The sequence below is a fragment of the Sinocyclocheilus rhinocerous genome, unplaced genomic scaffold, assembly GCF_001515625.1.
Source record: "Sinocyclocheilus rhinocerous isolate Xijiao unplaced genomic scaffold, SAMN03320098_v1.1 scaffold478, whole genome shotgun sequence".
NCBI classification, from domain to species: Eukaryota; Metazoa; Chordata; class Actinopteri; order Cypriniformes; family Cyprinidae; genus Sinocyclocheilus; species Sinocyclocheilus rhinocerous.
In genome coordinates, this window is record NW_015651483.1 from 1,511,724 (window position 1) to 1,528,083 (window position 16,360).

Consider the following 16,360-nt stretch of genomic DNA (forward strand, 5'->3'; position numbering starts at 1 on the left):
GCGCAATGAATCTCTCACTTTGCTTATGAAAGGATTCGTGAGATATGTCTGTGATACATTACTCAACGCTGCAAAAACACGTAGAAACATTTGAAGCTCCCCTCAGCGATCACAATCACAAATATGATGATGATCGGGCCAGTCGCACTGGTGCTCCTAAATGTTTTCATAGTCGCACGCAGTAGTTTTCAGTCGCAAATGCGACTGAAATGGTCGCACTGTAGAGCCCTGGGTCAGCTGGCCAATCAGAGCAGGCTGCGCTTGTCGGAAGGAGGGACTTTGTAGAAAATGAAGCGTTTGAGAGAGGCGGGGCATAGAGGACCTACAATAATGTACAGTATTTGAAAAATAATGTTTTTTTTTTTAACATTAAAGCATGTCAACATATTCTGTTGCACCAAATACACAAAATAATGATCTTTAAAAAAGCATCATATGACCCCTTTAATAGATGTTTAACAGCTAAATTTGTGGAGAAAAACTACATTACCCATGATGCTGCACAGAAAATTTCACCAATCATTTGCAAAGTGCGCCAAATTAGCTCTTTAGCTCCGCCCACTCCAATGAAGCAAACGCAATATAATTTTTTTATTAAATTATTTTTTTTACCAACAAAAGTCAAATGTTTAGCTTCTATAGATACAATAAAGTTTTATATTTCTCCATAATTTTTAATTTGATTATGTTTAATTCGATAAGATATAATAATAAGTGATTTACCTTGAACCAGGTTGGCTTGGTTCATGGCTTTTAACAAAGACTTTTTAAAAGTCCCTATTTGGGAAAAATAATAATATAAAAAAAAAAAATGTGAAAAAAAAATGCATCCAGAACCATTGCCACTGAAAAAGTTTGTGGCCACTAATGTACTTTATTAGAGAATGCAATGCATTCTGGGAGGCCTTCTCTGAGAAAAATACGAGCTAATGCTTTGTCCAGAATGTTGTACCTTGAAAGGCAACATAACAATGAACAGCCTTCTCATGAAGAGCATGCACATGATGTCTTAAAATGCTAATAACTAAGTAGGCAGCTCATTAGGTTTTGGAACAGTGTCCTCTTTCTGACCTCGGTAGCTCAAAGGTCTTGAAGTGTGATGCTCAGTGTATCATCACCGTGGTAACAGTGTCATTATCAGTGCACCGGCGTGACTTCAGAGGTCGTAGGGCCGCTGTGATGATTTGAATGAATGGAAGCCACAAAAGGAGGCAATCTGAAACATGCAGCTCTGATGAAGCGTCGCCGTACGGTGTCGCGTGTATTATTGAGCGCGAGTTCTTACATGTGCGAATGACCTGCAGATTGTGGGTCATTATGATGGAAAGCGGCCCGTGTGCTGCGATAACACAGGACTCGCTACGCCAGCTCGCGGCAAACATTCCATTCTGTGAACTAGTTAGAGGAAGGCTGGCATTGAATAGGCACACAAGTAATTAATCTTTCAAGGATTTTCTATGCTTCCAATTTTAAACTGCCCAGAAGGAATGGAAACGCAGTTATATGCAGAAGATTTTGCATCTAAAACCCAGAAAAGCACTTGAAAGATTAAAGTATGCAGTTGGTGGGACTGTTTCTTTTTGTATTACAAGCAGCATTCTTGAAAAACAAGCAATTTATTTGCTGGGAAGCCGGAAATTTTCTTTCAAGTTACATTATGAATGAATTAGGCACACAAGTAATTAATCTTTCAAGGATTTTCTATGCTTCCAATTTTAAACTGCCCAGAAGGAATGGAAACGCAGTTATATGCAGAAGATTTTGCATCTAAAACCCAGAAAAGCACTTGAAAGATTAAAGTATGCAGTTGGTGGGACTGTTTCTTTTTGTATTACAAGCAGCATTCTTGAAAAACAAGCAATTTATTCGCTGGGAAGCCGGAAATTTTCTTTCAAGTTACATTATGAATGAATTTGTTTTGGTGTAAAATAAGTGTATCTAAAATCAAAAAGTGTGAGCCGGTGTTGATGAAACCAGAGATGGAGACACAACGAAAAGATGACGTATAATCCCAGCACAGGGAATTAAATTAATCAGTGAATTTCTTTTTTTTTTTTTTAGCCAATTCATTCTAGTGTGCAAACAAATCTACTAAAATCAACTAAATGCTGCCAGGAAAATAGAAGCTATGCTACTTTTAAAAAGCTAAGCTACTCCCTTGTGAAAGAAGTAGTGCACTTAAATGTATTGAATGTGCACTTTTAGTGTACTTCAAATTTTAAAACATATTTTAAAAAAACTGTATTTTCAGATAATATAATATTAACTAAATAAAAGAGCAAAGAGAGTACACTTTCATGACTGTTTCTCAACACAGTTACGTACAGTACACTGTCCAATTAAAGTTTTACTTTAAAATATATTTTAAATCATTGTTTTCATCATCTTTTGTCATGCTTTAAAGAAGTACACATATTTTGACGTGTTGACTAATACTTTATTATTTTAACACGGTAGTGTTATGTGATATTTGAAGTAAATATATTTAAATTGCAACTTCATTACAGTTGTGTAATTACAAATATATGTAAATACCTAACATACAAATTTCAATAAAAATTGCAATAAATATATTTTAGTTTACCATAAATGCTTGTCTGTACATTGGACAGTACATAACTATATTTCAATAAAAGGAATAATGAAATTACACATTTAATTAGTTCCTACTTAAGTTCTACTAATTACATTTATTATAAATTTAAACTGTAATGCTTTTTAATTTGCTGTCATTTTATGTAACATGCAATTGACCCTTCGCCGGGAGTTTGATTGACAGGCGATCTGACCAATTACAATGGCCAAAATCCACCATCTTGTCCAACAAACAAATCAGACAGGAGAGTAGATTAACTTTGGTGGACTGAAACTTGAAAAATGGTGTGCATTGACTAGGGCTGGGCGATATAACTAAAAAATGTATCAACGATATAATGTTTCATATCGTTCGGTATCGATAATTATTGACATTTTTATAACCTTTTTTAAAACAAAAAGCAATAGAAAAAAAAAAGTTTAAATTTAACCACTGTATTTATAATTAACACAATTTATTGAGACAAACAACAAATATTTTTTGTTTTAACTATCAAACACAATAAAAATTAAACAAATATCTATATTTCTCTAATATTTTGAATGCACAACACAACAGCGGTGCGTCTCGTGGGCTAGACTAACAAAACATTCAAATGCATGACGTCTTTCTGCAATTTGAAAAAATAAAATACCTTCTGATGTTCGTTCATGTTTATTTTGTGCTTTAAGTAAATATGAAAAGACGATCGGTTCACGTGCCGCTTCAACTGAGGCACTACAGTGATCTGTCACGACACATTAAAGAGCAACAAAACGGTATTTATTGTTTGAATTTCTTAAAAAAAGACAGTATTTAAAAGCTAAGACTTTGTTTCATACCCAAAGTAACCTGCTTTGTCTTGTCTGTCGGTGCGTTGTCAGTTTTCTCTTTGCTCTGCAATGTATTTTTCACTGCGTGAGAACATGATGTGTAGTGTCAGAGCGGCATGGCTTGTCGGACATAGCAACAGTAACTAAGGGGGGCGGTTTTTGCGAAGGGTCAATTAAGTGTCCGGAAATATTACATTCAGTATATTCTTTCTGTAATAAATGCTCTTTTCTAAAAGTATGCTGTACTTCATTTTCACAAGGGATGTCACACCTCTGAAAATGGAAATGGAAAATCATCCCGCTCAGATGTAAGTGTGAAATCATTAAGTTTTGCGTGGGCACATGGCATGATTAGTTTGATAATGAAAGCTGCCCATTAACCTCATTCAAAAGTTTTTAACAAAGGAACCCTCCTTCTCAAAGTTTGTTTAACACGTCACTGACAACACTTCATATTTCAGCAGGGAAAATAGCACCTCGCAGTCAGACGGGTTGTCATAAGATGTCATCCACTGTTGCAACTCTCGAGTTAACTGCTGGGCCCATGGTGGTGCGTCTCTCCTTCTCCCTGTGCGTGCGGCGTGTGGCGTGTGTATTGTGTTAGTGATGTTTTAATGACTCTAAATGAAGTGGGTGGTGAGGGGAAGATTGCCACTTGCAGTAGATTTCAGACGATGATTGCTCTTCAGCGGCAGGAGGCTGACACTAGTGCCGAGACCCCGGTGTTTCAGCCATCAGCCTGGAGCACGACTCGCTCCGAGCTTTTGACCTATTTTCTGTCCTCCGATCCCCTCTCTGGGTTAATGTCCCCCTTCGTTTAAATGTCCGTTCGGTGATTGAATGCCATTTCTGAAGGTCTTTGTAGCTATGCTTGGATTTGTAAGTTTAAATTGGTGTTTGGATGTAACTTTGTCGCTTTCAAACTAGAGGTTTTGGTGCACAGCTGGGTTCAGTTGACCGTAAAGTTTGGTTGGTTTGATTGGTGTCAGCTGCAAAACTCAGGTAGGCACCAAAAATCATGCTTGAGTCCTTTTAAAAAGGGAGTCATAGAGTTTGAACTCAAATAAGAAAAATCAATGTCTAAACATAACTTTGTTGCTGTCACACTAGAGGTTTTGGACACACCTGGGTTCCAGTTGACCATAAAATTTTGTTTGATTTATGTCAGTCGCAAAACTCATGCTTGAGATAAGGGGGGGTGTGGAGTAAAATAAAATAAAATAAAATAAAATAAAATAAAATAAAATAATAAAATAAAATAAAATAAAATAAAATAAAATAAAATAAAATAAAATAAAATAAAATAAAATAAAATAAAATAAAATAAAATAAAATAAAATAAAATAAAATAAAATTTAACATAGAATAGAATAAAATAAAAATGTAAGCTAAAATAAATGTTAAACAGTAAGATAAAACAAAATAAAATATAAAATAAAATAAAGAAAAATAGAATATAAAAATAAAATAAAATAAATGTGGTCCATTTGTCAGAAAATAAAAGGACAAAAATTACCAAATTACTTAAGTGTATGATTGGAAGTCTCAGCTTTCAGTTTAAATAGCCAATTGCTTTAAATTTTGTTATAATTTATATTTATATATATATTTTTTATTATTATTTTAGCATGATTTGAGCTAAACAAAAAGCATGTTTTCAGCAAAAAAGCTATTATTTTCAGATTGTATTACTGTATTTTATTGTCCTTTTCTTTATTACAGTCTCTCCTTATTCAAGTACATAGGAGCTATACTTATGCCTGTTACCTCCAAAGAAAACAACAGCCTGGTTGTGTTTCCAAGATGGCCACCAAGCAATCTGACTTTCTTGTGTAGTGTAGAGTTACTCACATGTGCTTTGTTTTTTAAGCATGTTTGTACCGTTATTCAGGCAGTCTGAATATCTGAATATAATATGAGAGCTAAACTCTATCTTCTCATCAAGCTGTATATGCAGCTCTAAAGGTCCTCTGGTTTTTATCCACAGGTTCTTCAGCACCACCATGCAGTTCATGAGATTTCCTACATTGCGAAGGATATCACGGACCACCGAGCCTTTGGTTATGTATGTGGGAAAGAGGGAAACCATCGGTTTGTGGCCATCAAAACGGCTCAGTCTGTAAGTACTCACACCTGAAAATTAGACTGTGTATGTGTGTGTTGTATGTACACTATGCATCCACAAGTATATTTCAGGACTGCGAGTATATTTGCTACTATGACAGATTCTGCTCCTCTGGAAAGGCTTGATCTCTGTGTCTCTGTCTTGAGTCTGTTTCTGCTGCTGTTCTTTGTTGTTGCATTGCTCTAGTCTGCAGTGCTGCAGTTCTGTGGCAGTTGCTCAATTGATTTCCATACCGGGTCGATGAGTATCTGCTGTCCTCTCTCTCCCTCTATCCATCGCTGTCTTGCTCTGAACTACAAGTGACCCAGGAAACACAGAAAGATAAAGGAATGGCAGCATGCTCCTGCGCTCATGCTCCATCCCACCAAAAAACTGTTTTCACTCACTTTTTTTTTTCTTTTTTCTTTTTGGCTTCTCTTCTCCTCTTTCTGCACTCAAGTACTACTATGTACTATTTCGGACGACTTTATGTTCCAGGGGTTGATTTTAATTAAAACAAACAGATAGATTTGATTTGATTTGATTTTATATTGTTTTGTTTTGTTTTGTTTCTGCTGTTCCTCAATTAATGCTTTATGTTACAAGGATTGATTTTAATTAAAACAAACAGATTTTATTTTATTTAATCTTATTTTATTTTATTTTATATTGTTTTGTTTTTGTTTCGTTTAGTTTCTGCTGTTCCTCAATTAATGCTTTATGTTACAAGGATTGATTTTAATTAAAACAAACAGATTTTATTTTATTTTATCTTATTTTATTTTATTTTATATTGTTTTGTTTTTGTTTCGTTTCGTTTCGTTTCTGCTGTTCCTCAATTAATGCTTTATGTTACAAGGATTGATTTAAATTAAAACAAAAAGATAGATTTTATTTTATTTTATTTTGTTTTGTTTCATTTAGTTTTATGTATTTTTATTTCTACTGTCCCTCAATTAATGCTTTATGTTACAGGGGTTAATTAAAACAAACAGATTATTTTATTTTATTATTTTAATTTATTCCTCGATTTTTGGGTTCTTCTTTCTTTCTTTCTTTCTTTCTTTCATCTGCTCATATTGCTTTTCATTAGCGTGAATCTTCTGGAGTATAGACAGCAGAAAAATACCGAATGCGGATTTTGAGGGCAAGCGTTCGCTTCAAATTTTCATCCATGTATTTACTGAAATATTAGTGATATTAGATAATAAATATTAGTGCACTGGGCAGGAGATGCATTTTTAATGCTAACATTTAGCTTTGATGCTAACCACAAAGAGAGAAGTTTGATCTGACCCAGCCCTTTCAAATGGAAAGCACTTTGTTCTGTCACCTCTCATCTGGCAGATTTAAGAGCAGCCGAAGCAGAGGTTAAGAGGTCCTCGTTATGTCTTTTCCAAGATACTTTTGCTCTGAATTGCTTGAAGAAATGTGCAGCAGCTCTTCAGAATGGACCCTTATTGAGAAGATCATGTCACTTCTCCCTCGTTGTCTCTATAAATCTGTGTCTCTCTGCATGTGTTCCCAGGCTGAGCCTGTGATCCTTGACCTCCGTGACCTTTTCCAGTTGATTTATGAGATTAAGCAGAGGGAGGAAATCGAGAAGAAAGCTCAGAAGGACAAGCAGTGCGAACAAGCTGTTTATCAGGTAACACACACGCACAAAACCTTCATACTCACATAAACTCAAAACACCAAAGAGAATTTACAGTTTCTAATGCTCGGTCAGAAATACAACCGCATATACGTCAGCGGGCGAATGAGAGCGGTGTAAAAGAAAACAACAACAAGCTCAAAAGGGAATGATGAAATATGCAACATAAAAGGATGAAAGCTTATTTATTATTTATCTCAGAGAATAGTGTAATTAGATTTATATGAGGACTGATGTATGGTGAAGTTTTTTTCCTTTTACAACTGTTGCTTGTCAGATTGAAAATTAATCTTTGGTAAAAAAAAAAAATAATAATAATAATTTTGAATCAGCTTTTGATTCAAAATAAAATGTATTCATAAATGCATATATATATATATATATATATATGAATTAATTTTATTTTGAATATTATTTTATGATTGATTTTTTGATTATGGTTGATATGATTTTTATTTTGTAAACAGTTACACTTTTATTATCATAGGTATATTATGCAAAATATATGTGTAATTTATTAGATTTTATAGTATTTTAAATTATATTATTACTGTTTATTTATATTATATTAGTTTGTATTAAAGTATGTATTATATTATGCGTTTATTAATTTGTTTTTGTCTGTATTTATCATTTTTTTATCATTTATCAAAAAAATATTTTTTTTTCTAAACACTGACTTATGTATATATAGCATAATATTACATCTATTAAAATCTTAAATCTAATTAATACATCACTATTCATATTACATTTGTGTATGTATGTATGTATTAAATTATTTATTTATTTATTTGTGCAGTTGTCTGTATTTGAGTTTATTTAGAATTAATATTATCAATAAACAGTGATTACATTCAGAACATACATTATGCAATATATATATATATATATATATATATATATATATCATGCTGTATATGTATTAAATATTGCATCTATTTAATTAAAAAATTTTTACAGCAATATTAACATTACATTACTTGTACATTTAATAGGCGTTGTAGGACCAGTAACAACCAGGAATAATTTTCCGATTGCCGAAATTTATTTCAGACAGAAAAACCAAGGCAAAATTGTACAGTGCGCATCAAGCGCTTGGCAGCTCTTTCCACTTCCTTTTCTCTGTCTGTTGAATCTCAGGTGCATATCTGCGGGGTGATTTACTTCACACTGCTTTTTCAATACAGACAAAATCACACCTGTTGGCCTGTGCTGGCTACACTTCTGTTCCTATTTTCACTGCCTGATGTCAAAAATGCTTTTCCTCTGTTTTTACATGAATGACCAAAAATTGGCTGCTTTTTCTCGCCGTCATCTTCTCTCCTGTTTCCCTCTATCTCTACTCTCCTTCCTCCAATCACCTCCTCTCTGTGCGATCGCTCCTGCAGACCATTTTGGAGGAAGATGTGGAGGATCCCGTATATCAGGTAACGCTTTGAAATAAATCGTTAATCATTATGTCTGCCTGAACGTATGCTGTCAAATTAGTGTGCCTCTCACTGTCACTTTAAACAGGGCTCCCTGCTCAATAATATGTGTTTAATCTCATTTCCAGAAATAAATAATTCCACTCCATTTTCTCTGCTCTTCTCTCACTCCTCCTGAATTAATAAGACTGGGATTTCATCATTTGGATATAGAAATAAACGGTGAATCATTGCTGTAATGTGTTGTTAACTTTTCCTTTTCATAAACTGGGTGAAGCTATAGCGATTCTGGGAGCCTCCTTAATTTTGTACTGAAAACAGACAGCTTTAACACATTTCATCTGGGCTGTGTGTGTGTGTGTGTGTGTGTGTGTGTGTGTTTACATGCATTACATTGCCTTTCCGTATTGTCCGTTGTGCATCATAATGGGAATGAAATAGCCTTGTATCCTATGGAATATGTTTATGATTGGAGTGTGTCTTTAAATAGCAAGACTGGATGCCCATTAGCCATTAGTAGCAGAGAAATGAGAAACGTTGCTTCTAGGCCTTGCAGTTAACTTAAGATTTAATCATTACTAGAAGTAGTGCAGACCTGATAAGCATTATCAATTTGCTGTTAAGAGGGCTAGAGAGGAGAAGAATTAGCCAGTGGCTAACTGTGTAACAAAATGAATTAGCCAATGGCGACAGTAGCTTGAAAATGGGAACGGCTAAGCCATTAGATCTAATGTCACAGAAAATGGAGACGATTCTGCCATTAACATAAATGCGGTCTTGAAAGGACAAGAGTTAGCGATTAGCTTGAATGCTACTCGACAAAAATCACTGAGGAATATATCGCAGATATAGGTTTAGATGTTTCAAAAATAGTCTTAAATCTTAGTGGCTCAGCTGGGAAAGTTTTGTTACCCATGCTAAGCTAATATTAGCATGCCTCATTAAAGAAACATGCAGCGTTGTGTTATACACTGTTTTATTTCACTTTAATGTTGTAAAATTCATACCATCGCCCAGAAACGGGTACGGATATAGAGGAAAAAAATTGGGATGATAAACATTTTAAAGCCTAGTATATATGCATGAGGCATAGGTTAGAAAGAACACCTTGTAATTCTTCTCTCCGTAAGGATTCTTATTTGTTATTAAGCTGCAGAGAGTGAATGTTATTCTCTGCACTGAAGTTGTAGTTGCAGTGAAAGATGAACTCAAGCGACCGAAACGCTTTGCTAGGCCAGTGCATGTTGCTAAAGGTCAAGATGGTAAGCATGTCACAGCTTCGTTTAGTCCCTCATTGTTGCGAGGGTCACTGCGCTGCTCCTGGGGCCGCTGTTGATTCTGTGTGATCAATCAGTCTTCTTCCTTTTCTCTTTTCTTTTTTCTTTTCACACTCACCGTTTTCCTGTCCCTTTGCCTTTTTATCTTCCTCTGCTGCCGATGTTGTAGTACATTGTATTTGAGGCGGGACACGAGCCCATCCGTGACCAATCAGAGGAGAGCATATATCAGGTACACTACCAAATCATAATAATGTTCTTAAAAAATGGTGCCTTTTCACTGATTATCACTTAATCGGACATTTCAATATTAGTGTGCAATGAAAACTATAATACACATTCATCACTAAAAACAATTTAGCTTTTTATTAATATAGTACAGAACATAATAAACCAAATAAACAGTTCAGAGTAGCAAATGTCTAGATAAAATTATGTTTTGGGGGGGGGTTTGAAAATGTGACAGCATTTCTGGAAGTTTCTAAGCTCTAAAAGAGCGATTTATAATTTACGAGTTAAAAATGTTCATTAAAAATGTTGAAAAGAAGTATGGAAATTGACTAATTAAATAAAAAAGTTAACAATAAATTCATAAATTACTATAATGTTATACTAATGTTATAATATATTTAATCATATTTCAATATAATATAGTATGCTAATATAATATATTAATATTGTCAAATACCTATTTTACAAGTTCTGCCCAAAATGCATAAACAAACAAGCAAGCAAGTAAACAAACAAATAAATAATTAAAGAAAGAAAGAAAGAAAGAATGAATCATTGGATGAATGGATGAATGAATGAAGTTTGAGGTTCACTCTCAAATTTCACTCATAAATACTTTTTTTTCTTTTTTTTTCTTTTGTAATTACAAAAAGGGATTATGTCATCTAATTAATATTTTAAATTGTGTTAAATTGTGTCAATTGTGTTTTTCAGATCATTCCCTTGCTTGAAAGGAACCTATACTAAAAAAATAAAATAAAAAAAAAGTGTAGGTGTAGGATTTACTTGGACAACTATCAAACAGAAATAGCTAGGAAATTTCACAAAAATAAAAAAAAAAACAAGCAAGTAACGCATTGAATTAAACTTCAAATTTTGAAGTAGAAAGACTGAAATAGTATTTATAATAATCTTTGTTTTATTTATTTAGGGAGTTTTGAAATTGGTTGTTGTTCACTACACAATACAATCTATCAATTTGATAAACCTAATACATCAAGCATAGACCGATCATTAAAAGCTATCAAGGACCAACCGAGGTTTTTGTGCCAAACAGCCAATAGGGAGCCTCTAAATAAACCACCATTCTTCTTTAGAAGAATCCCAGGTTTTGATGGTGCAGCTACTGACAGCTCCACTGTGTAGCTGCCAGAGTCCCACCTGTGAATTAGAACAGAGTGCTACGCCAAGCCACACTAATTCAGCGTGACGGCCCTTTCAAAGATTTACACCCAGCAATGTTTCGTGCTCCGAGCGCCATGACCAAGACAACAGCAGGTGTTGTATCCTCAGGTGCTGCTTTGTTTTGTCACCTGTGGCTTGAGTCAAAAAGAAACGCTGCCAAGCAAAACAATAAACACATCAGTCCCCCCAACACTTTGCCAGTCTGTCTCCTCCAGAACTTTATACATATCCGACTTAACGTCACAATCAGTTTAGTAGCTCTTTGAAAGTTTGAAACACCATTAGGGACCGAATTATACCTTCTAACTATTCAAATGTGTGCACGGCTCTCGAGCGCTAACCTGACACTTCGCAAACTCCTGCACTTGTTGCTGACATCAGGACAGACATCGGAAACTCGGGAGCATGAAAGAGACATCTGCTTGCTGTCACATCATTAAAAAAAAGGATCAGCTAACACCTGATCGCATCTCATATCAAACAAAAAAAAACCAGATTGGCCCAGTCAGATCGATTCTGCGTGAACATCACTTCTGATCTTTGCTAACAGCGATGAAATAGGAAAACCTAAATGAACACAACAAGATTTGTGTTCTCTAGATTTCCACACTAAAGACTGAATGTATATAAATAGCATAAATTGAAGCAATGAATTATGGTTATATTGTGAAGCACCATGGACACCATGAAAATATCAGGGACTTTTAAAAAGCAATGAAAATGGCTCTTTGTGAGTGAAATATTTACTAATTTATTTCCCAAATTTAAGGCAAAACACTACAGGTCAGGGTACAATAATATATATATATATATATATATATATATATGTGTGTGTGTGTTGTTGTTTAAATATGCAAGTGAGTAATTGTCTAATTAAAAATGTACAAATTTCAATACATTTCGAGAACAGAAATCTATACATCGGATAAAGCCAGGTTAAATTTTGTTTTCATTTTGTTGAGTTATAAGGCTTCACAGAGAGGATTTTTGAGCATCTGTTTTTTCTCATTTCATAAATCATAAAATACTGTCAACAGCCAGAAAAAAAAAAAGTTACATAAAATGTTACATGAATCAGGCAAGTTTTATATGAACAAACCCCCTCAGTAAAAGCCCTCGGAATATAGATTGGAATAAAACCGTGAAGTTTGGTGTATGTAAGTGCTACTGAAGTGAACATTTCTGGCTCAGTTCAGGAGGGGGGGATTATTTTGAGGAAATTGCCTTTAAAGATGTGTGTTGTAATTGAAATCTGCATATGGAAAAAGATCATGTGTAATAATAAGGAATTGAAGCAAAATAGTCCAAAATCTCAAAATTTACCTGTGCCTGAAAATAAAAAAGTTTTGCCTGTCTTGCCTTAACTGATTAGAAGGTAAAGGGTAAAAAAAAAAAAAAAGAATCTCTATCCAACCTCATAAAACAACGCAATACAGCATCTCATAGCTAGATAAGTTCCTTAACCAAAGCTAACAGTATGCAGCGAAAGTAACCTTGACCTCCAGCGGGCCCCTTGGATCCCGAGTGGTTTTGGCTCTAGCAAAGTTTGCATAGCATGACTGAGGGATTGATGCTGAGTGTAGGGAGCTTTCCAAGGTCTGCATAGAGAAATTACTCTGCTGTGAGAGGAAGCAGCAGGTCTCTCCTCTACCCTTTCTCCAAATGAAAGAGTGAGAATGATTAATCATTGCTGTCACTGTGTGATCTTTGAATAAAAGAAATGGAACGATCACTTCAAGTGTACGATCAAATAAAAACACAGCGGCAATCAGTCTCTCAGCAAGAAGGAAATTAAGAACAATGGCAAATTAGAGAAAGAGAAGACATGGAAATAACAGAGAATGAATGGATCTGCATCTTTACTAACCGTGTATTGTGAAGATGGACATTATGGTACCAGATTATATGAATTGAGAAATCGTAAAATAAAATAAAAAAATAAAATAAAATAAAATAAAATAAAATAGGTTTTTGACTATTTGTCTAAAATATTTATTATAATTAATATTTTTTGTTATAAATAAAGAATTTATTATAAAGAAATTATTCAAGCAAAATTTAATTTCTATTATTCTGCATCTTCCCTTCCATTATTAATTAAAACGCATCACATTGAACATAGACAATGATTCATTTTACTCTCCAGGAAGCATAAAATTTGCATTCTGCATTGACCTTGTAAAATCTCCTGCTGAAATCTGAACTAATGGTAACTTGTCATGTTAACTGTGCATTTGGCTGGGCTCCCTGTCCACACCAGGTCCCTACCAGCCAACAAAAGGAGGGAGTTTATGACGTCCCAAAGCGACATCCAGTGAGTGGACCTGTGTGTGTTTGTTTATGTGGCTCTCCTGTGCCTCTCTCTGGCAAACCTTTCAATACAGTATGTAAACCACAAGCATCAAGCATGTCCCTCTCCCTGTCTCGAGTCTTGTGAGGAGTTCAGCAGCACTCATTCCCCGGCTTACAGTAAATCGCATAGACTGTGCACTCTTCATTTTCCCCTGGTGTTTGTGTGTTTTTGGCTGGTTGTGTATATGTTTGTTTCTTTATGGCTGATCGTTTTCTTTGTGAAAATCTAGTTTGGGTTTGGGTGGTGGGCATTACGTGATTGGTCGGTTTTGCATGATGTGCGCTTGTCTTCACCCCATGATAAGGACAGCTGGTGCATTCATGATGGAATAGGGATAGTTCACCTAAAATGAAAACTCATACTTACCTTTATGTTATTCTAGTTCTGTATAATGTTATTTCTTCCATGGAATACTGAGATTTTAAAGAATATACTCACTCTTTTTCATGCAATAACAATGACTGTCAATGAGTCTCATGCTTTCAAGCTTTGAAAACAACATAAAAGCACCATGAAATTGTTCATATGATTCACACTCAATATCACATGATCGTTTTATGTGGCAAACAGGCAAAAATTGAAGTCATTATTTACTAAAAGCCCTGAATATTGAACACAAGTCATACATTGGAACAAAAATTTGTGCAGAATCAATTTTCCCTCAGAAATTGCTTGTAATTTTCACCAACAATTACAAAGAAATTGCAAGTACCATTTAATTAAATGTTACATTTTGAAGTAGAAAAACTGGAATAGTATTTTCTTGCAAAATGTACTTCAATAATCGTATTTTTATGGCACTTTGAAGATATTTAGATCGAAAAAAGCAACTAGAACAGCTTCAGAATATATATATTTTCCCATTTGTGTCCCATTGAAGAATTAAAGTCATAGAAGTTTGAAACAACAGGACAGAACTTTAATTTTTGGTGAACTTTTCCTTCAATGTCATATCATGAATGCCCATGAATCATGCATGATCTACAATAAAAGATGAAAAGTCTGTGGAGTTTATATGGGTTGACTGATAAAGTCATTTAAATGAGAGATGGCAAACGTTCTTCTGAATTTTTGACTGGTGCTCACGCATGGAATTTTGCTCTCTCTCTTTAAATGGTGGACAAATCTTTGTCAGGCCTTTTGGGCTCAGCATTTACACTCTGATATGTAAAAATGGCTGATCTTTTCATGTTCTGGCCAGTGTCTCTGCTGTCTGTACCTCTCTTGTGTTATAGCTGCTCTGTTCATTCAGTCTTAGCTAAATGCCTAAACCCCCCACAGCCACCATCACAACACATACAACCCTGGCAAAGTCCCTGAAGTTGGTTGAGTCTGTCCTCAGTATTCAGTTGTTTAGGTCTCTCCAGACCTGGTAAATAATGTTTCAGTTGGATTTTCCTCATCTCAGCCGTCATATCACCTTGTGCCACTGTCTGCCATCTCTTCCTCTGGCCTCTTCCATCATGTTTTCAAACACCTACTCACTCTTTTCTCTCTTCCTCGCACACATTTTCAGCCTTCTTCCTCTCTCCTATTTCAATCGAAGTCGTCTGGCCTCTTGATCCTGCCTTCCCCAGCTTTTTCATTCCTGTCTAAGCAAAACCTACACAGCTTCAACTCATAAAATAACTCCCTCAGCTCTACAGAATTGGCTTTTGAACCGTTAGGCTGTAAATCTGTTTTGTATTGTGCATCTGCACATACATTGTGGATCCGAATGTATTTTTCTGCATTTTTTTAAATGCACTTGTACATTCTTTTTAGCCAAACATTATGAGGCATATTCACTAAACAGTTGCTCCACTTTTGTATGTTGTATTTTGTATGTTTTTCTGTTGTTGTTTTTGCATTGTCGTTTTTTGTTTTTGTTTTGTCTAACATTTTGTTTTGTTTAATTATGTCTTGTTTTGTTATTTTTGTTTTATTCTGTTTTGTTTTGTCTTGTTTTGTGTTGTTTTTATGTTTTTTATTTTATTTTGTTTGATTTCTTTGTTTTGTTTTTTTGTTTTGTTTTGTTTTGTTTTGTTCTGTTTGGTTTGTCTTCTTTTTCTGTTGTTTTTCTGTTTTATTTTATTTTATTCTGCTTGTTTTTTTTGTTTTGTTTTGTTTTGTTTTGTCTTGTCATGTTATTTTTTATTTTAGTTTTTTATTCTGTTTTTATTTTGTTTGGTTTTGTCTTGTTTTGTGTTGTGTTTTTATGTTTTGTTTTTTATTCTGTTTTATCTGTTTGATTTCTTTGTTTTGTGTTATTTAGTTTTATTCTGTTTTATCTGTTTGATTTCTTTGTTTTGTGTTATTTAGTTTTATTCTGTTTTGTTTTGTTTTGCATCCTTCACAACAGAAATTCGCAAAAGTATCACGCGAACTACATTTAGAATACATTTTGGCCATGTTTGCTCATTAATTTGCATATTTCCTTTTCACTGAAAACAAAGCATGTGCAAATAAACAACACTATCAGTGGGCACAATTTATTCTTATTGAATACCCCCGTTATATTTCTGGATACTTAAGAAGTGATTTGTTGATAAACTGTATTTATGCTGAAGCATTGCTTTAAATAACTCGTTAGTGTTGTTCTTTTTTCTTCTACCTCTCCATGTATTATTTAATTTCATAGCTGTGCTTCCCAGTTGGTCTCCTGCCTGTGGCTATATGATCAGTCAGAGCGCAAGACATTAACACTCCGGACATAATGAAATGGGCAGCACTAAAAGT

General features: G+C 34.4%; 1 protein-coding gene across 5 annotated transcripts in view; it reads left to right on the forward strand.

The window, feature by feature from the left end:
• The window catches only part of LOC107712876 (disabled homolog 1-like), a 457,572-nt gene that overhangs the window by 418,951 nt on the left and 22,261 nt on the right, over window positions 1-16,360 (forward strand). For 3 of the 5 annotated variants that reach the window (XM_016518249.1, XM_016518248.1, XM_016518251.1), the window contains 5 exons: window positions 5,396-5,527; window positions 7,041-7,160; window positions 8,558-8,596; window positions 10,043-10,105; window positions 13,550-13,603. In XM_016518249.1, the coding sequence (XP_016373735.1) occupies window positions 5,396-5,527; window positions 7,041-7,160; window positions 8,558-8,596; window positions 10,043-10,105; window positions 13,550-13,603 (408 nt within the window). The remainder of the gene's footprint in view (window positions 1-5,395; window positions 5,528-7,040; window positions 7,161-8,557; window positions 8,597-10,042; window positions 10,106-13,549; window positions 13,604-16,360) is intronic. The other 2 variants (XM_016518252.1, XM_016518253.1) reach the window with 1 other exon arrangement.